This window comes from Poromitra crassiceps, assembly GCF_964638095.1.
Source record: "Poromitra crassiceps genome assembly, chromosome: 3".
Classification (NCBI taxonomy): Eukaryota; Metazoa; Chordata; class Actinopteri; order Beryciformes; family Melamphaidae; genus Poromitra; species Poromitra crassiceps.
The window spans coordinates 41,485,675-41,507,720 of record NC_139625.1 but is presented as its reverse complement, the minus strand read 5'-3'; the positions used below and the strand labels follow the sequence as shown (position 1 = coordinate 41,507,720).

Genomic DNA, 22,046 nt, shown 5'->3' with positions numbered 1-22,046 from the left:
TGAGTGATGTCACTTTGTGAGTGCTACTCTGTGGCGTATTGTTTTACAGTGTTTGAGTGACGTCACTTTGTGAGTGCTACTCAGGGGTGTATTGTTTTATAGTGTTTGAGTGACGTCACTTTGTGAGTGCTACTCTGTGGCATATTGTTTTTATCATTTCTAATCAGGTCATTTTGTGAGTGCTACTCTGGCGTATTGTTTTATCATTTCTAATCAAGTCACTTTGTGAGTGCTACTCTGTGGCGTATTGTTTTACAGTGTTTGAGTGACGTCACTTTGTGAGTGCTACTCTGTGGCGTATTGTTTTTTATCATTTCTAATCAAGTCACTTTGTGAGTGCTACTCTGTGGCGTATTGTTTTACAGCGTTTGAGTGACATCACTTTGTGAGTGCTACTCTGTGGCGTATTGTTTTACAGTGTTTGAGTGACGTCACTGTGAGTGCTACTCTGTTGCATATTGTTTTACAGTGTTTGAGTGACGTCACTTTGTGAGTGCTACTCTGTGGCGTATTGTTTTTATCATTTCTACTCAGGTCACTTTGTGAGTGCTACTCTGTGGCGTATTGTTTTATCATTTCTAATCAAGTCACTTTGTGACTGCTACTCTGTGGCGTATTGTTTTATCATTTCTAATCAAGTCACTTTGTGAGTGCTACTCTGTGGCGTATTGTTTTACAGTGTTTGAGTGACGTCACTTTGTTAGTGCTACTCTTTGGCGTATTGTTTTTTATCATTTCTAATCAAGTCACTTTGTGAGTGCTACTCTGTGGCGTATTGTTTTACAGTGTTTCAGTGATGTCACTTTGTGAGTGCTACTCTGTGGCGTATTGTTCTACAGTGTTTGAGTGATGTCACTTTGTGAGTGCTACTCTGTGGCGTATTGTTTTACAGTGTTTGAGTGACGTCACTTTGTGAGTGCTACTCTGTGGCGTATTGTTTTACAGTGTTTGAGTGATGTCACTTTGTGAGTGCTACTCTGTGGCGTATTGTTTTACAGTGTTTGAGTGACGTCACTTTGTGAGTGCTACTCTGTGGCGTATTGTTTTACAGTGAGTGACGTCACTTTGTGAGTGCTACTCTGTGGCGTATTGTTTTATCATTTCTAATCAAGTGACTAATGCTCTCACTAGGCCTTGTTGCTTAATGATGCCATAACATCTAATGCGCTTGGCTGCCTCCAGTCAACTACTGCACCCAGCTTTGGCCCAGGATCTACTGCAGGGAGATGACCAAATCAGACAGTTTTCTGCTCCACCTCATATTGTGCAAAGGGCCCGTTAAGACATCCAGTAACAATGCTTCAGTGTTGCATCTTCATGTGTGCATGCTGTGTGTGTGTGTGTGCCTGTATGGAAGTTAAATGTGTCACACAGTAGATGCTGATGTGAATGCTAAGTTACACCCAACTCACCATCTTCACCCATTCCTTTTTAGCACCTTTTCTCTGCACAGACAGCCACTGCACACGGCAGACTGGTAAGTTCTCCTCAAACTCATCCATATTAACTCCCCTTTGCCTTTTCCCTTTGCCATTCACTGATGCCTGTTGCATTACCGGTAAGAGATTACTTACTGCCATCTGCTTTCTGCTACTTATTTACTCAAGTCAAGTCAAATTTTATTTATATAGCACCTTTCATACACAAAGGCAATTCAAGGTGCTTTACAAAAAAATAATCGAAAAAACAAGCAGCAAAGCAATGCACATATAAAAAACACAGCCGACAGTTTTAGTTAAAATATATACTCAAATGAACAAACATGAAACATTATTTCTGTTTTAAATAAGTTACTGTAATTATATGGCCGTGGTATTTTTCGTAGTGGCTTTTATTGATTGCTAATGCTATTTGTATTAGCCTCCTCATTACATTAGCAAAGTGGCCTTTACAAGCCAGTGCTTTAAATGCTGCAGTGCAGCACTAGACTCAGGATCTCTGCAGCATGATGCTGCAGAGATTACTACTTGAGACTACTTGAGTAGTTTTTTTTTTACAAGATACTTTTTTACTCTTACTCAAGTAGTAGTAGTAGTAGTAGAAAAGGACTTTTACTTCTACTCGAGTAAATATGATTATAAAGTAACTACTTTTACTTGAGTACTGTTTTTGTTTACTCCACCTACCACTGGCGGCATCTCGGCTCTTCAGACAGAGCAAAAACAAGCCCACCCCTAAACCAGGGCTGTCACAGAGGCACTTGAAGAACTCCAGGGGCCCACAGAGAACCTGTCCTCTCCCTTGACTCTGATCAGGGGCAACAGTTGAGGCTTTTTCAGAGGGATTAGGCCTTGTCACTCCTTGGCTGCCATTGTATCCCCCCAGCCGCGTGAGACAAATTAAATGTAATGCCCCTGCTATTTAGATGACAAATTCTCTATGTGATCCTGTGGGGTTATGCCCCGCCGTCTGGCCCCAGCTCAAACCTGTGTGCCAAAGTCGTCAATCACGGCCTGGTCGTGCATGCAGCGGGGAGGCAGCCAGGAATGCCAGGGAATAACAAAAATGTGCCATTTATGTAACAGGGAGGGAAGAAGAGGGTCTGATTTTTGTTCAGACCCCCTAAACATTCAATTCTTTCAGATTATGATACCTTTATAAACATCCAATTCTTTCAGATTATGATACATTTATAAACATCTAATTCATTCAGATTATGATAACCTTTATAAACATCCAATTCATTCAGATTATGATAATCTTAAACATCCAATTCATTCAGATTATGAAGCATCTGACTTGTTGCAAAGTTGGCAAGGATTTGTGCTGGAAAGAGGAAATGCAGCACACGGATGTTATCGACGTACTGATATGATCTCCACCTTTCTTCCCTGCAGCGGCAGAGGCCCGCGTCAGCCAATAACCCCGAAGCAGAGGGGTGCTCTAAGGACAAACTGGGAGCTAAGCAAGGCCAGGAAGACAGCACTCTGAGCCTAACTGCTGAGGAGGTAACTACTCCTCCTAACAGTTAACAATAGAGCTGTGTGACACTCTCATTGCAATCAATGTTGTTTGCTGGGAAACTGAATGTTTGAAAAGTCTGTCTGTCTGAGCGTGTTCTGTCTCCTTTATCTCTAATGTAGATGAAAGTGCTGAGGAGGATAAAGGAGGAGTATGAGAGACGAGGAGGTTTCGTCAGGATCTTTCCTACCCCAGAGACCTGGGAGCTCTATGGGTAAGCCCAGCCAAGAATGAATGGATTGAGCACTGATGAATCCCTTTAGGCTCCATATCCATAAGTGCTCATTATTGATACCCTCTTCAAATGAATTTGGCTCTGGATTTTTAGGCTAAATTAACGCAATCAGGGCCTAAAGCCAAAGCATGCTACTCCTCTAGACTGTTACTAATGAGCCATCAGACCAAGGCGTATGCTACAGAGTTACTGTACATTAGTTGTCAGAAGCTATTTATAGAGCTCTGTATATTATTTTCCATGCATGGCTCATGTCCCACAGTGACTTCAAGTTGAAACGGCCGGCAGTAAAGCCCCTGTTTGAGCGGAAATCAATTTTTATGCTTACAGTCCATATTCCTATATGAGGGATTTGCTGCTTGATTAGCGTCATGGGGCTGTCAGTAGTGGGGATTTGGTGGCATTTTTAACAGCATGTTATTGAGTGGTCTGGGAAATTGTTGGGGCAGTGGCTGCTGTATCACAGTAGCCCCATTTTAACACATTTCCCACAAATAAGGCAGCCATCGAGGTTCCTTCGGGCCCCTGCCGTTATGATTATTGTAATTTGGTTATTATCTCCCTCTCTCAGTGAATATCTGGAGTCCAAGACGTCAATGAACTCCATGTTGGCAAACAGACTTTTCCATGGAAGGTAAGCATTTCCATTGTGGTCGGGATTGGGGAATAGTCCCTCCATCAGTTTGTGGAAAGGGTTGAATTGTAACGTGGTGTTTGTTTGGTCTTTCGATTGGATAGGTGAGAGGAACAGATTGGATAGGTGAGAGGAACAGATTGGATAGGTGAGAGGAACAGATTGGATAGGTGAGAGGAACAGATTGGATAGGTGAGAGGAACAGATTGGATAGGTGAGAGGAACAGATTGGATAGGTGAGAGGAACAGATTGGATAGGTGAGAGGAACAGATTGGATAGGTGAGAGGAACAGCTGAGAAGATGTCACGCAGTCATGTTTTCCAGTGCGCGCCCAATGTCTATGTGGCAGTGTGGCTTCTTTTTGGGGGCGGAAAGATAGTTATGGAGCATGAAAAAAACCTGAAAATAAATCCTCAAATAGATGAACTGTGCCTTTTTATCTAACCACATTTTTTGTTATTGTAATACACCATGCATTTATGTTATTTAAATCAGTATGGGCTTTCAACTTTTAACCACAACTTTGACTATGGCAAAATATTGTCTGGGGATTTGGCCCCCCACTTAGCATATCTAGGATTTTTCCATATTTCTTTGGTAACCAGATTGGGGAGACCGTCTGTTACTGCAAGACCACTGTTGGTATCATCATTTGCCATTTATCCGCCCCCCTTTGGTCCATCACAGTCTCGCTTCAGAGACTTCTAGACAAGATATTCAGACACATTACTCATTCTCAGAACTGGCGTCAGTTAACCCTGTCTCATCTACTTATTAGCTGCCAGTCTTATTCTGAAATCTGAAGTATCCAATCATCTGTGAGTTATTGCATTTTTACCAATATCTATGATAGACTGGATGAATAGAATAGATAACAGTTTGAGTATTCTTCATTAGGGCCCATATACTGTGTATCAACCTGGCTGAGGAGCTTAGACTCAATAAATCAGTTCAGTATTTCCTGTAAATCACTTCTTAAAACCTTGCTTGCTATTATAATTCTTATACTTTGTATTTTATTTATTTTATTGTTGACTTTATTACTGATTTATTATTAATAGGTTTTGTGTAATCTGTTTGTATGCCTTTTTCCCCCTCTGTACTTATTTCCTGTCCTTATGCTCTCTAAAATGCTGTGTAAATATTATAGCTGCTATACAAATAATTACTATTATTATTACTACTACTACCGTTCTGTTGACCTGCTGTCCTCTGTCTCCCAGGAACCTGAATGGGAATGTGCAGCTGCAGGTGGATGTTTTCCACGGAGGTCATGTCCTCCAGTATGAGAGGAAGTTGCTGTCTCTGGAGGTACGTAAGAGGAGACAGCGCCACCTGGCCCAGCGCTCTGCTGCAGGGAAGAAGAAATCGGGTAGGTCTGATGTAATCTGGCTCAGTTTAGCACGCTTGCTTTAATTCGCATTTCAAATGGAGGGCAGCCTAGCTAAGTGGGACAAATTCAGCCACTCATGCACTTTTGGTTTCAATAAAGAACTCCCCTGTGTCACTGTAACATTGGCCAAATATGACTCTGGATGAGTTCATTTCATTACAGCAACAATAAAATCCTTCTTTTGAGTGTATGTGTATTTTGTACAATATGGCAGAGTGATGCAACTGACATTTGTCTTTCCCCATACTGCTGCATATTTAGGAAGGGAATCCAAGGCCTCTCCCACTGAGAGCAGTGGTCAGGATGTCGAGGAGCAAGAGGAGTATGTTCAGGAGGAAAAGGAAGAGGCCCGTGAGCCAATCTCACACAAGGCTCCGGTAGTGATGCAGACCGGACCGGTGGCCACCCCGCTGGAGTGCTTTCACAATGAGGCCCTGTCCACCTCAGAGGCAGCCAAGCGCACCGCCGAGCCAAAAGTCAACCTGCTCCACATCCTCCAGCAGGGCTGGGACCTCAGGTCAGTCTGTCTCCACTGGCAGCTCTCTCATCTTCCTCCCTTAATCCATTCCTTCTCCCCTGCCTTCCCTCTGGTAAAAGGAGAATTATGAAGTTAGGCATCAGCCAAAAGCAAGAAATATTATCCATCCTTAGATAGTCCTTTGCATGTTTTGTTTGTCTGTTTAGAGTATGACTCCTCTATGTCTACCTTGGTGGTCAACATATGGATGATCAGGGGTCCAGCTGCAACTAATCCTATGATGTTTCAGTTCCATGTAGACACCACTGCTTGTGTGGGGTCGCTAATTGCCCCCCCCCCCTCTCTCTCTCTCTCTCTGAGGGTCTTTTATTTTGTCTTTAAGGAGCCCCCCACCCCTTACCTAATATTATGTGATTCAGTATGTTATCATAACTATTTCGCTTTCTGTGCTTTTAAAATGACATTGATAAACAGCAAGAACAGTTAGAGATTGTACTGATGTAGCTCGTCTAGCAGTAGGAACAGACTGTGAGTGTGCGAGGCAGCTTGTTCCTCAATCCAGGGGCCCTGATGGCAAACTTCAGCTTTGGGCTTGAGTGTAGACCAAGGAACCAAGGAGCAAGGAGCCTTGCTAGAGGATCTCAAGCTGCACTTAGGTTCATGGAGGGTTAACATGTCTGAAAGATAATGAGTGCTGACTTTTAAAGCAACATTTTAAAATCAGTTCTATAGCTGACTGGCAAACCATATAAAGATGATAGAATAGGGTCAATATGGTCTCATGGTTTCACTGTTAGTTCTGATGATGAGAGCTTGAGGCAGGTGTAAAGGCATTTGCAATAGTCTCGACAAGATGATATAAAAGCTGAATAATATTATCCAAATTGGCTGAGGATGAAACCCATTTTTTTAAATATTGCTTAATTGAGAGAAACAGGACTGTACTGTACACTGTCAAAATCCACCTCCAAATACTGCATACTTCTGTATAAATCGCAACAAAGACTACAGTCTCCTATTGATTTTAAAAGTGGGCCTGAAATTGTAATTTGAGGAGGAATTACAATAACAAGTCTGAGTTTGTAGAAATTCCTTAGTGCTTGCCAGGACTGTGCATGGAGCTGGGCAATTACCGTACACTATATCATTGTTTGTGTTTGACAGCTTTTTCCAAAACATACCCCCCCTCCACTACAATGTTCTGACAGTACCCTTTTCAGGTTCACTCGGGCCATGAAAACAATTGGTTATTGTGATTCTGGCGCAGGACAAGTGGCACTGTGCTCCCACAACTTCTGGCTCAAATGGATACATACCTGTTTTTGTTTTCTCTCGCTCTCGATGCCTAAATCAGCAAACAGAATGTGTGTCACTGCTTGTGCGTTCTGTTGTAACACATGTATTACACATTCCTGTTGTTCTGTTGTAACACATGTATGTCCTGTTGTAACACATGTATTACACATTCTGTTGTAACACATGTATTACATATTCTGTTGTAACACATGTATTACACATTCTGTTGTAACACATGTATTACACATTCTGTTGTAACACATGTATTACACATTCTGTTGTAACATGTATTACACATTCTGTTGTAACACATGTATTACATATTCTGTTGTAACACATGTATTACACATTCTGTTGTAACACATGTATTACACATTCTGTTGTAACACATGTATTACACATTCTGTTGTAACATGTATTACATATTCTGTTGTAACACATGTATTACACATTCTGTTGTAACACATGTATTACACATTCCACATTCTGTTGTAACACATGTATTACACATTCTGTTGTAACACATGTATTACACATTCTGTTGTAACATGTATTACATATTCTGTTGTAACACATGTATTACATATTCTGTTGTAACATGTATTACACATTCTGTTGTAACACATGTATTACATATTCTGTTGTAACACATGTATTACACATTCCACATTCTGTTGTAACATGTATTACATATTCTGTTGTAACATGTATTACATATTCTGTTGTAACACATGTATTACACATTCTGTTGTAACATGTATTACACATTCTGTTGTAACATGTATTACATATTCTGTTGTAACATGTATTACACATTCTGTTGTAACATGTATTACATATTCTGTTGTAACACATGTATTACATATTCTGTTGTAACACATGTATTACACATTCTGTTGTAACATGTATTACACATTCTGTTGTAACACATGTATTACATATTCTGTTGTAACACATGTATTACACATTCTGTTGTAACATGTATTACACATTCTGTTGTAACACATGTATTACACATTCTGTTGTAACACATGTATTACACATTCTGTTGTAACATGTATTACATATTCTGTTGTAACATGTATTACACATTCTGTTGTAACACATGTATTACACATTCTGTTGTAACACATGTATTACACATTCTGTTGTAACACATGTATTACACATTCTGTTGTAACATGTATTACACATTCTGTTGTAACATGTATTACACATTCTGTTGTAACACATGTATTACATATTCTGTTGTAACATGTATTACACATTCTGTTGTAACACATGTATTACATATTCTGTTGTAACACATGTATTACACATTCCACATTCTGTTGTAACATGTATTACATATTCTGTTGTAACACATGTATTACATATTCTGTTGTAACACATGTATTACACATTCTGTTGTAACATGTATTACACATTCTGTTGTAACATGTATTACACATTCTGTTGTAACACATGTATTACATATTCTGTTGTAACATGTATTACACATTCTGTTGTAACATGTATTACATATTCTGTTGTAACATGTATTACACATTCTGTTGTAACATGTATTACATATTCTGTTGTAACACATGTATAACACATTCTGTTGTAACACATGTATTACACATTCTGTTGTAACACATGTATTACACATTCTGTTGTAACACATGTATTACACATTCTGTTGTAACATGTATTACACATTCTGTTGTAACACATGTATTACACATTCTGTTGTAACACATGTATTACACATTCTGTTGTAACATGTATTACACATTCTGTTGTAACATGTATTACACATTCTGTTGTAACATGTATTACACATTCTGTTGTAACACATGTATTACACATTCTGTTGTAACACATGTATTACACATTCTGTTGTAACACATGTATTACACATTCTGTTGTAACATGTATTACACATTCTGTTGTAACATGTATTACACATTCTGTTGTAACACATGTATTACACATTCTGTTGTAACATGTATTACACATTCTGTTGTAACACATGTATTACACATTCTGTTGTAACATGTATTACACATTCTGTTGTAACATGTATTACATAATTCTGTTGTAACATGTATTACACATTCTGTTGTAACATGTATTACATATTCTGTTGTAACACATGTATTACATATTCTGTTGTAACATGTATTACATATTCTGTTGTAACATGTATTACACATTCTGTTGTAACACATGTATTACACATTCTGTTGTAACATGTATTACACATTCTGTTGTAACACATGTATTACACATTCTGTTGTAACACATGTATTACACATTCTGTTGTAACATGTATTACACATTCTGTTGTAACATGTATTACACATTCTGTTGTAACACATGTATTACACATTCTGTTGTAACACATGTATTACACATTCTGTTGTAACATGTATTACATATTCTGTTGTAACATGTATTACACATTCTGTTGTAACTAGGGGTGTCACGATACACTCAGTTCACGATACGATACGTATCACGATACTGGGTTCACGATAACGATACGATACGATACGATTTTAACAATATTTTTTTAAACTTGAATAATGACAATATATGACTGGAAAAGTAGTATTTTATTTGAAATGCACAAATACAAAACATGCTGTTGTGGGAAATTGTTATTACAATAACAACTAGAAAAAACATGAGATTGGAGATAAGGCTTATCTTGAAATAGAATGAGTTACACCGTCACTTAGATTTACTTTGAACTAAAAGGTTTCTCAGCAGTATAAATTCTCATTATGCATCTTCAGTTTTTCTTCAAACTCAAACAACAAGACTTTTCTTAGTCTATTTTTTATGCTTCAGTTTTTCCTGTCAAGTAAACAGTTTTGCCAGAAACTCAATTGAATGGTTTCTCTCCTTCTCATGTGTCTCTTCAGAGACTTGTTCAACTGAACTACTTTCCACACATTGAACTTCAACAAACAAAGACGTTTCTTAGTCTATTTTTGGGAGAAAAAAAATTTTTTTTTTTTTTTTTTTTTTTTTGCGATATGAGATTTCATCTCAACGATACATATCGTGACGTTTTACTATCGCGAAATTTCGTGGGAAGATATATTGTGACACCCCTAGTTGTAACACATGTATTACACATTCTGTTGTAACATGTATTACATAATTCTGTTGTAACATGTATTACACATTCTGTTGTAACATGTATTACACATTCTGTTGTAACATGTATTACATATTCTGTTGTAACATGTATTACATATTCTGTTGTAACATGTATTACACATTCTGTTGTAACACATGTATTACACATTCTGTTGTAACATGTATTACACATTCTGTTGTAACACATGTATTACACATTCTGTTGTAACATGTATTACACATTCTGTTGTAACATGTATTACACATTCTGTTGTAACACATGTATTACACATTCTGTTGTAACACATGTATTACACATTCTGTTGTAACATGTATTACATATTCTGTTGTAACACATGTATTACACATTCCACATTCTGTTGTAACACATGTATTACACATTCCACATTCTGTTGTAACACATGTATTACACATTCTGTTGTAACCAGTGTTGGGCAAGTTACTTTCAAAATGTAATATACTACATATTACTAGTTACTTTCATTTGAAAGTAATAAGTTACTTTACAATATTACTTTCTGTGTAGAGTAACTCGTTACTTATTACACTACCTTTGCATTACTTTTACCAAAACAACAGCAGCAGCAGAATAACATAGCCGCCCCGGAAACCACCCCGAAAAATAATTTCAACCGCCTTGAAGTCAGTGTAAACAATCCAAAATTCTAAATGTTATTATTTTCCTTTGTTATTGTCATCTATAGTGGTTATTTGCATAAAAACACACCGTTTGATTAGGAAATGATTGTATCTTTTTTAAATATGTGCTTTGATTTAATAAAATCTAACTCAATTTGTAACTTGAGTTACTTGACAAAGTAACTGGTATAATATTACTTAAATCCTATAAGTAATAAGTTATATTACTGAGTTATTGCTAAAAGTAATATATTACATGTAATATGTTACTTTTGTAATGAGTTACCCCCAACACTGGTTGTAACACATGTATGTTCTGTTGTAACACATGTATTACACATTCCAAAAAAACAACAACCTTCACTATCAGTTCCAAGGGAACTGGCTGGAGCTTTAGTTGAGAATATTTATTATCAACTGTCAAGTACGACGGTGGCGCTGCGCATGCCGCGACCCGGCAGAAGGTAGCAGATGGTCTTTTGGAATCTGTACATATTGCAACAAATGGATATGTATTGTATAATATTGAAGTGTGCCTTTATTACTCTTCAAACTAGTAATAATGTTACTACAATTCTGAAGTGTGCCTTTATTACTACTCTCAAACTAGTAATGATGTTGTAATATCCACTACTGCCTGATGTGAACCAAAGTACCCTTCTGGGACATGTATTAAACTGATTGATTGATTGATTGATTGATTGTAATGACAAAGAGGGATGATGTGTGCGTGTGCGTGTGTGTGTGTGTGTGTGTGCGTGTGCGCGCGTGCGTGCATGCGTGCGTGCATGCATGCGTATGACAGTCTGTCTTTCCTTTTCCATTGCACAGTTGCAGTTTCTTCCCTATGAAGACTGTCTCTGTCCTGGATCCCTTAGTCATTCACGCCTCCTCAAAACCATCTCTCCCTCTGCCTCTGCTCTGTAGTAAAGTGCAGGCCCGGACGGCCTTCTCCTCCTACCTGCAGCGGGTCCAGCTCAGACTGTTGGCAGAGAGCAGGGCCAACACCACCCCAGCCTGGCCAGAGAAGGACCACGACCAAATGGTACAATGATAACCATCTGTGTTTTCCCTGAAATACCAATTTTTCTAATAAATGTACAGGACAGGACACCCTGGAGCATTGTTTTAGCTTTATATACGCACACTTTTCCATTTGATTATTCTCTGTTACTCATCTGTACTGTGGCTGTAGTGTTCATGTGTACGAGGCATTTGTGGCCACGTTGAAAGGAAAATGCGGTCTGCATCAAAGTTGGCCTGATCGGAAGGTCTCGTTGGCGCATTGGAATGGCATACATCATCATCATTGGCCTCAAACCTTTAGGGAAAATGAATGTGAACACTAGCTGATCTCTGGGCCTTTGAATTCACTGGTCTTAGGAGCTCAAGCGTCGTCACTGAAAGGACACTGAAAAAACACACAGCCGGCATGACGTTTTTTTTTTTTTTGTCCAGGAGCTGGTGATTCGCTTTCTGAAGAGAGCAGCCAGTAACCTTCAACAGGACATGAAGATGGTTCTGCCCAGTCGCCAGTTACCAATACAAGACCGCAGACGCATCCTGTCCCACCAGCTGGGGGAGTTCATCCACTGTTACAACAAGGTACCAATTCTTAGACTGCCGTAATTACATACCACATACATTGCAATCCATTGTCAGGTACACCTTTTGACATTATTGAATGTCCTCATATTACTTACAAATAGCAAATATTTTTTGGAAAGACAAGCACAAGACATGATGCTATCTCCCTAGAGATGAGTGAGTGTGCTTGCCTTATTTATTCTATCCTTTATTATATCCTATCAGGAGACTGAACATATGGTGAAGAAACAGGAGAATAGCAAAGAGGAGGCGCACTGTGTCAACCCCAGTGTATTTCAGGAGTACATCACTGTAGCAAGGTTAGTGAATTGGCAAATGTGCTTGCTATTGTTCAATGCTTGGCTCCTTGCTGTGCTACTGACTGAACAGTGCTCTCAATCTGCTGTACACATGTTAAGCTCTTGTCTTGTGTTTTTTTTAACAGTGAAAATGATCTGGAGGAGGTTCTGACATTCTACACACAAAAAAATAAATCAGCCAGTGTCTTCCTTGGAACCAAAGTCAGATGTGTCAAGAAAGACATTTGTGAAATAAATGGCTCAGGAGAGGCGTTCAGATGTGAGAATCCTAAAAGTGAGTTAAATCCATATTTTTTGTGTCTTGCTTTCTGGTTCATGATTGAGTTTGTATCATTCAAACACAGTAAAAGGGAATTTAGATGTTTGGATTTGTAAATTGTCCGTAGAATTTCAGGGGGGGAATTGAGTCATGAAGAGTCAAGAAAAGGTCAGCTTCCAATGATTAGGCCTCATTGGGGGAAAACAAATGTGTGTCAGAGGCGTGGAATGGCTACAGTGTAACTGCTGATAAAGGAGCTCTGGCTTCTTTCCTCCTCCCAACAGCTCTGCCTGTGGCCAAAGAGGATTCCAGCGCTTCAGAGTCGTCGCTCTCCACCGGCAAAATCAGCACAGGCCCAGACACCAAGGCCACTGGAAGCCAGCCTTCTCTCCATACTTCGACTGCCCACCATCAGGCAGTGGTTAGAGCTGCCGGCAAAGCCCAGCCAGAGGTCCAGGCCTCCCAGCACTGCTCCAGCTTCCCTGCGCCTTTAGCCTTCACCCATAGCCATCTGCAGCACTCTCCGTCCGCAAAGTCCCTGCCTCTCCACTGTCCACTGCCGGCTCAGCCCCCGTCCTACGCACAGTCCATGGCCAAGTCTCAGTTGTACCCCACTCCGCTGATGCTTCCCCAGCCCCCGGCGTACAGCTCCACCCCTGTGGCCGTGCAGCCCCCACGAGCGATGTGGACGGCTGCTCCCACCGGCTCCAACTCAGCGCTGCCTGCCCCGCAGCCGCCCGAGTCGCTGAAGAGGATTCAGTCCTTCACGTCCTCCATGTCTGCAGCACCCTCCTCCATGCCAAGTGCCATGTCTGCACCACCCTCCTCCATGCCAAGTGCCATGCACATCTATAGCCAGAAGCTCTCTAGGCCCACCTCTGCAGGCCAAGGTAAGTGTCACCAACACTGAGCCATGAACGTAGATTAACAAGCGCGAATTCGCAATAGCTGTGGCCACATTACGTACATTTCCGAAATGCAGAATGGATGGTAGGGGCAGCCCACACTACTCTGCCTCTGCCACCCTATATTTCGAAATTTGCCCCACCTCCCCATTTTAGACAAATCACACACACACACACTTGCCCTCCATGCCAAATTTCAGCCTTCAGCCTCTGCCATCCTACATTTCAAACCCCCCCTTACTGCCCCCTTAGCCGATTTGCATGAACACAAACACACACACAGTACGTTTACATGCCCTTAAAAAAACCCATTTTGTGTTAGTCCTCCTAAAACCGGACTTTTGAAATGCATGTAAACATGTTCGCTCGACTGAAATCGAAGTTATAAAAGTCCGACTAACACACCCAGATAATGCGATTGGGAGTTGATTTACTCCTGCATGTATACACGCTAGGCCTGTGAATCTTCACTGGCCTCATGATTCGATTCGATTCGATTACGATTCATCTGTCAACGATTCGATTCGATTCGATTCCTCGATGCATCTCGATACAGCTCCAACAGTATTGCAGCTCCAAGTATCAAATTCTCCATTTTCTGTACTATTACTGCACATGGCTACATTTTCATCAATTAATACAAGCAGTCAGATAAATATCAAGTCCCTTTTTTACTTTAAAGTGCTTTAAAATCTGAATGTCAACAGAAATTTAAACAGAAACGATTCAACGATTCATCTGTCAACGATTCGATTCGATTCACACGTCCGCATCGCGATGCATCGATTATACGATTCATTTTGACACTCCTAATACACGCCAGTCGGACTGGAACTGGACGAGGCGATCAGCGCATGCGCTAAAGTCCCCGTGGCAGTCTTTGATCCGGAAGTCGAACACATAAAACGTAAACAGAGGGTGCATCTCAAAAGAGGATGCATCTCAAAAGTAGAGCATCCTACACCAAGCAAGACTGCCTCTTCTGAATATTCTGACACTGCATTTTTTTAAGACAGAAAGAAGTTAAACTTGTTCAAGACCCATCTCTGTCTCAGCAACACACTCGTGAGATTTGGCAACAGGAACTTAGGTTAGCGATTAGCTAAAGCTAAATGTGAAGTTTGTTGAAGTGGTAGCTAAATCTGTGGCTAGATTCTTTTCATAATGGAATAACTTCGTTTCAACTGTATTGAGCTAACAAGGGGCAGCTTCGTGTATATATGTGGGGTTTATGTGGAGTTTGGGAACTATCACGATCTCTATTTCAAGTTAGCTTTCTAGGTCAGCACTAAACCCGCTTAAAGCCTGCTTGAAGAAGAAAACAAGTAAGGGCGGGGGGGAGTAACGAGACTTGGGGAGAATCGATTTCCCACCCGTGCTTGTATACTCGGACAAGGACAGTAGTCCGAGTAAATAGCCTAATCAAGCTATAACCATAGCTCGACTTAACTGTGCATGTAAACGTACTGACAGACACACACTTGACCTCCGTGCCAATTTTCTGCCTCCTAGGACAAAAACTGCCTGCTAAAGGGCGGTGAACTTTTTGTGGTCGCAGCTAAAAAGGTTGTCAATACTGCAAAACAAGCCAAGCTTACCTGAAGTAGCTTGAGGAATTAGCTCTGCTGATGCAGCCGTCTCTCTGGCCAGCTCTCTCTTCTCGGTTACCAGCGTTCCATCTCGGCACCCACTCTCCCGTTCATTGAACAAATAAGGGACGCTAACAAGTCACTGACTTTTAACACGAAGACCAAAAGACAAACGGATACAATGTAACAAACTGATGCTTCCGTCGTCGATGCAGACCTCCGCTTTGCTTTGGTCTGAAGCCAGAGGGAAGGGCAAAATCTGACGTGGCAGCGTCTAAATGATAAGATTCCAGCGTCACATCAATAGACCTAAGCTTCGCCCACTTGATTGACAGCCAGGCATTACCAATCATCGCGCGCGTGACCGTGACATTAGCATGTAGTCATGGTTATCGTTGCGGTTTTATGTCTCCTGTTTCACTACTGTCTAATTCAACCGTGATCCTTCCTTTATCAAATTAATTCATATATTCTGGTGGTTTTTCTTATGTCAGTGATCAGAAGGAACAGTTCCAGTAAGCTGAGGTCAAACTCAGTAGGGGCCATCAAGGAGCTGAACTCTCTGTCTGCCCAAGCCCAGTCTAACCAGCAGGCCATCATTTCAGCTCTGCAGAAACTGGCTGACAAGCAGGTCGCTCGTCACTATACCAGCTCCAGTCACATCAACCTGCTGACACAGCACGTGAGTTCATGATATTTTCCACCTCCATATGCCACTGAGCTAACTGCTAATATTACCTGGAGCTGAAGGTTTTATGTTTGAATAAGAAACTATATGTTTGAGTTTGACTTATTATGCAATTGTAAACTGATAGCTGCAATGCTTCAAGTAAGGAAGAAGGATCTGGCCCCTCTGCAGTAGTCTCTCACTGTGAGGTCTATGATATTCCTCTTTGTTGATGCATACTGTAAACCTGGCTCTGACCCCATGATGATTGTCGGCATCTAGCTGCTCATTCATTCAACAGAGCAGTTGGAGCCGGTGGGTCTGCTGCCCCGTGTTGTGCACCTTACTTCTCTACCCTGAAGCCCGCCTGAAGCCCGTGGGCTGGAGGGAGAGGAGGGGGGGGGTCTGTGCACCTTACTCCTCTAGCCTTCAGCTCGCCTAAAGCCTGTGGGCTGGAGGGAGGGGGGGGGGTCTGTGCACCTTACTCCTCTAGCCTTCAGCTCGCCTAAAGCCTGTGGGCTGGAGGGAGGGGGGGGGGTCTGTGCACCTTACTCCTCTAGCCTTCAGCTCGCCTAAAGCCTGTGGGCTGGAGGGAGGGGGGGTTCTGCACCTTCCTCCTCTAGCCTTCAGCTCGCCTGAAGCCCGTGGGCTGGAGGGAGGGGGGGGGGGGGGTCTGCACCTTCCTCCTCTAGCCTTCAGCTCGCCTGAAGCCTGTGGGCTGGAGGGAGGGGGGGGGGGGGGGTCTGCACCTTCCTCCTCTAGCCTTCAGCTCGCCTGAAGCCTGTGGGCTGGAGGGAGGGGGGGGGGGGGGGGTCTGCACCTTCCTCCTCTAGCCTTCAGCTCGCCTGTGGGCTGGATGGAGGGGGGGGGGGGGGTCTGCACCTTCCTCCTCTAGCCTTCAGCTCGCCTGAAGCCTGTGGGCTGGAGGGAGGGAGGGGGGGGGGGTCTGCACCTTCCTCCTCTAGCCTTCAGCTCGCCTGAAGCCTGTGGGCTGGAGGGAGGGGGGGGGGGGGGTCTGCACCTTCCTCCTCTAGCCTTCAGCTTGCCTGTGGGCTGGATGGAGGGGGGGGTATGTGCACCTTCCTCCTCTAGCCTTCAGCTCGCCTGAAGCCTGTGGGCTGGAGGGAGGGGGGGTCTGGAACTAGGACTGATGCTGGATGGTCTAAGCGGTGGTGAGCCCTGGCTCTGTGTGAGGTCTCATTATCAGATGCACCATGGGGGAGTGCTTTCTGTTGATACTTAACAGGCAGCCACTTTTTTGTGGTAATTGATGCTTATAAATAGAAGAATGTGGCAAATTGGCAGCGAGCAGGGGAGCTCCACCACCCCCTTCTTCTTTCTTCCCTGAAGGTTGGTCGTTCGGTGTGGAGGAGCCCCTCAGCCTTTCTCCCCCCTCCTCTCTGTTTGACTGACTTTTTTTCTGTCAGAGCTTTTTTGTGATGGCACCAGACCACACAGACTGCAGTTTTTACGGCTTCCTTTTGGCTGTACATTATTCTGTCTATCTGAAGGGTGTTTGCTGTAATTTCTGTGAATAGTTAATCCTGGGCATGGCAGCAGCTTATTTTGCTGAGTGAAATAGATCAGTGTTTGCACTTAAAGCCTGGGAGTACATTTGGCTTTTCTTTAGGCTCAGATTAGAAGTCATTAAATCACTTGCTTAACTGAATGGAGAACTCTGTAAGCATGAACAACACCCTGTTGCGCTAGTTGACCTCTGAGGGTTTAGTAATCACTCATTCTCATGCTAACCCAAATGTAACAAAAGAGACAAAATTGAAATATGGAAGGCCTAATTACTGACCAATCAGGTGGACTTTAATAATTAGGAGCCTTGCTCTGGAATATAAGCATGGTGAATCCTTCCCATATGCGTGCCTTGTTGTGTGTGTGTGTGTGTGTGTGTGTGTGTGTGTGTGTGTGTGTGTGTGTGTGTGTGTGTGTGTGTGCGTGTGCGTGCGTGCGTGCGTGTGTGTGTCCAAGAACTTATACATCTTTAACCTTCTGTCTCAGACAAGCCTGCCTGTGTGCAGTGCAGCCAAACATGACCTAACACGATGGAACATTATAGCAGTTGGAGAAGGGTACCTGTGGTGCAACATGATCACGTTTAGCTCTTGATATCTCATGACATTTAGGCCACAAGCCAACCCTTATTTGTACCCCTGTGTGTGTGTGTGTGTGTGTGTGTGTGTGTGTGTGTGTGTGTGTGTGTGTGTGTGTGTGTGTGTGTGTGTGTGTGTGTGTGTGTGTGTGTGTGTGCGTGCGTGCGTGCGTGCGTGCGTGCGTGCATGCGTGCGTGTGTTCATTTCCTCATGCTCCCACCCTGAGTAATGGATAGTCACACCCAGAGAAGGTGTAGTAGACAAGCATCAAGTGTAATTCTAGTTGGCAGAGAACCCCTCACAGCTTGGAACAGATGTTGTTTGTAAGGTGAAGACCAGTCCACCCAAGTGAGAAACTTAGCTGTGTAACACCATGCGTGTCATCAAATTGCTAACAAGTTTGTTCACATTGTACTAAAGCCTTGCAGCAAGAGCTGAGACTTAATGCTGTACTTGCCTAGAAACAATGAAAAAAAACTAATTTGAAGGTCTTTGGGCGTCCGGGTAGCCTAGCGGTAGATTCCCTGCCTACCAACATGAGGGTCGCAGGTTTGCACCCCCATGTTACCTCCGGCTTGGTTGGGCATCCATACAGGCACGATTGGCTGGTGTCTGCAGGTGGGAAGCCGGATTGGGGTATGTGTCCTGGTCGCTGCACTAGCGCCTCCTCTGGTCGGTCGGGGTGGAAGCGTGAATAGCTCCTCCCACGTGCTATGTCCTGCCGGTGAAGCGGCTGGCAACTGCGCATGTGTCGGAGGAAGCATGGTGCTAGTCTCGGGTCTTTGACCATTGATATTTGCTAACATTGTGTTGTTGTACATTTTCTGCAAGTTGAGAAGATAAAAATTGAACTCTAGATGTAGGTTTTGAGGAGCTCGCTGACCTGGCTGCTGTTCTGTCAGCTCCTGCCTTAATTTAAACACCTGTCTGTTAGGAATGTATTTCCCTTTTCCTGGCATGGTGACTAGCCAAACAGTTGGTTCACCTGCCTAGAATTCAGCTTAAAGCTTAGACAAAATAAACAGCCGTGTCATTTTCAAAAAGCAAGTCAATAAAGGAAACTTTCTCAGCCTTGCCGAATCATGGCAATGGCACACAGAATTCCTCTGAAACGGAAATGATGATCCCGATCGGGGGTCTCGTAACGGGATTATTTTAGAGACCTTATTTCATTTGCTGCCGTACCAGTAGGGATGTCAACGGTTAACCGTTAATCGATTAACCGTCGCTAACGTCGTTGTTCGGTTATTGCTGTCGGTCTATCAGTTAATATTAAAAAAAAAAAAAAAATTTTTTTTTTTTTTTTTTTTTTTTTTTTGGTCTATTTACTCAATGAGCTCATGCCCAAACAAGGCGTGTCTATTTAGATGCTGAAATGTTAATGCTTTTTGTGTTAGAAATTCTAACACAAAAAGAATTTGTGTTGAAATGTTGATGCTTTTTATTAATGCTTGTTAATGCTTTTTGTGTTAGAAATTCTAACACAAAAAGCATTAACATTTCAGCATCTAAATAGACACGCCTTGTTTGGGCATGAGTTCATTGAGTAAATAGACAAAAAAAAATTTTTTTTTTTTTTTTTTTTTTATATTAAAAAATTATGAATTAACCGATAGGTTAATCGATTATTAGCGTCGGTTAATCGAAAGTGAAATTAACCGAAAATTGACATCCCTACGTACCAGCTCACTTTTCACACTTTTCCACTTTGGACACAGAATGCTGCAGGGGAGTAAATAAGCGCCACACAGCACACACAGCAGTACGTGCACTGCTCACTTCCATTAGATTTTCAGCACAATAATCATTCCCAGGGTGGTGTGGTGCAGTATGCTCGTGCTGATGTGGTTGTCAACACATTTGGCCTGATGCCTTCAGGGCACGGAGGGAGGGAGAGGGGACCGCCTGGATTCAGTGCTGAAGGGAGAGTAGCCCTGCCATGGGCCGTGTACAGTTCACACAGCCCCCAGATAAAAGAGACTAGTGGACGACGCAGGGCGGCTGACTGTGAGGCTGATGGCGAGAGAATTTGAGAACGAGAATTTGAGAATGAGAGCGCTCTGTCTGCAGTTGTAATTTACATAATATTGGGACAAGACCTGTATGTTGCTGCTGTCATCAAACATTTCCATTGCATTAGACCTTGGGGTGACTGGTAGGCAGTGAGAGGTTTGACTTAGTCTCTCTCCCCAGACTCAAATATTATGTTGAATCCCTGCGTACTGCATACTACATAAGTGAGTCTGTGCCACTTCACAGCCACTGCTGGTTTTTGAAGGCGGGTTGAAATTGAATGAGTGACAGGTCATAGCGCCGATGAGAGAGCGGTTAAAAAAAATGGGCTGCGTGTCGTTACTGATTGGGGAAGACTGAATCCACCACTGGCCAATCACTGGCCAAGTGAACGGTTCCCTCCCATAACCAGCCGGCTGGGGGGAAGCGTCCCAGACCTAGAGAGAGCTCTGCAGCATGCAGTAACGTAGTGTATCAGCGTAAGAACTCTCATGCGTCTGGCGTTGAGACTAGGTTTGACTTGACTTTACACTGATTTAGTCCATTTATGCATACACACTACCAGTAAAAAAAATTGAGACACCACATTTTTCTTTCTTTTGAATATTTTCCACATTTTAGAGTAATACTAAAAACATCAAAACTATGAAATAACACTAATGGAATTATGCACTGAAAGGTGTCTTATATTCTTATATTTATATCTTATATTTTAGATTATTTGAAGTAGCCACCCTTAGTTTTTCATTTCACTTTGCATTAGTATAAAGTTGGAATGACAATGAAGTTGAATTTAATTGAGTCTCCTTGTCTGTCCACAGTTGACCAACCTGAACCTGGCCAACGGGATGCTGAGCAGAGGGGGCTTCACACTTAACCCTAAGGCACACCATGCTGCCACTGTCACCCATGCTACCGCTGTCACCCAAGGGCCCGTGAAGGCCGTGCACTCTGACACGGATCTGCTCGGCAGCACTGGGTGAGTCCAAGGAAACTACACTACAGAGTATACACAGTTTCACAAGCACTATTCAAGACGACGTAGTAGGGGTGTCACGATACACTCAGTTCACGATACGATACGTATCACGATACTGGGTTCACGATAACGATACGATACGATACGATTTTAACAATATTTTTTTAAACTTGAATAATGACAATATATGACTGGAAAAGTAGTATTTTATTTGAAATGCACAAATACAAAACATGCTGTTGTGGGAAATTGTTATTACAATAACAACTAGAAAAAACATGAGATTGGAGATAAGGCTTATCTTGAAATAGAATGAGTTACACCGTCACTTAGATTTACTTTGAACTAAAAGGTTTCTCAGCAGTATAAATTCTCATTATGCATCTTCAGTTTTTCTTCAAACTCAAACAACAAGACTTTTCTTAGTCTATTTTTTATGCATCTTCAGTTTTTCCTGTCAAGTAAACAGTTTTGCCAGAAACTCAATTGAATGGTTTCTCTCCTGTATAACTTCTCATGTGTCTCTTCAGAGACTTGTTCAACTGAACTACTTTCCACACATTGAACTTCAACAAACAAAGACGTTTCTTAGTCTATTTTTTGAAAAAAAAAAAAAAAAATTAAACCCGCTACGACGTAGCATTGACTCCATATCAGAAGGAGAGAGATCCTGGGCTTTATCTTGGTACAGGCGCACTTTTTGCGCTTTGCGCACCTGTTTGCGCCTGCCTTGTACTATCGTCTCTGCACGACAATAGCAGTCCGCCATGCCAAGTGTCCAGGTGTTATGCCGAGTTTTGCACCCCCGCCCAGCAGCAGCTAAACGCATCCC

General features: G+C 42.1%; 1 protein-coding gene across 1 annotated transcript in view; it reads left to right on the top strand.

Moving 5' to 3' along the window:
* Positions 1-22,046, top strand: part of ttll5 (tubulin tyrosine ligase-like family, member 5) — a gene marked incomplete at its 5' end in the record, with an annotated part of 80,457 nt that overhangs the window by 25,569 nt on the left and 32,842 nt on the right. The window contains 12 exons of the mRNA XM_083633998.1: positions 2,838-2,948; positions 3,084-3,175; positions 3,768-3,830; positions 5,055-5,203; positions 5,486-5,741; positions 11,718-11,835; positions 12,249-12,395; positions 12,603-12,697; positions 12,823-12,971; positions 13,241-13,846; positions 15,945-16,132; positions 21,057-21,214. Of these exons, the coding sequence (XP_083490124.1) occupies positions 2,838-2,948; positions 3,084-3,175; positions 3,768-3,830; positions 5,055-5,203; positions 5,486-5,741; positions 11,718-11,835; positions 12,249-12,395; positions 12,603-12,697; positions 12,823-12,971; positions 13,241-13,846; positions 15,945-16,132; positions 21,057-21,214 (2,132 nt within the window). The remainder of the gene's footprint in view (positions 1-2,837; positions 2,949-3,083; positions 3,176-3,767; positions 3,831-5,054; positions 5,204-5,485; positions 5,742-11,717; positions 11,836-12,248; positions 12,396-12,602; positions 12,698-12,822; positions 12,972-13,240; positions 13,847-15,944; positions 16,133-21,056; positions 21,215-22,046) is intronic.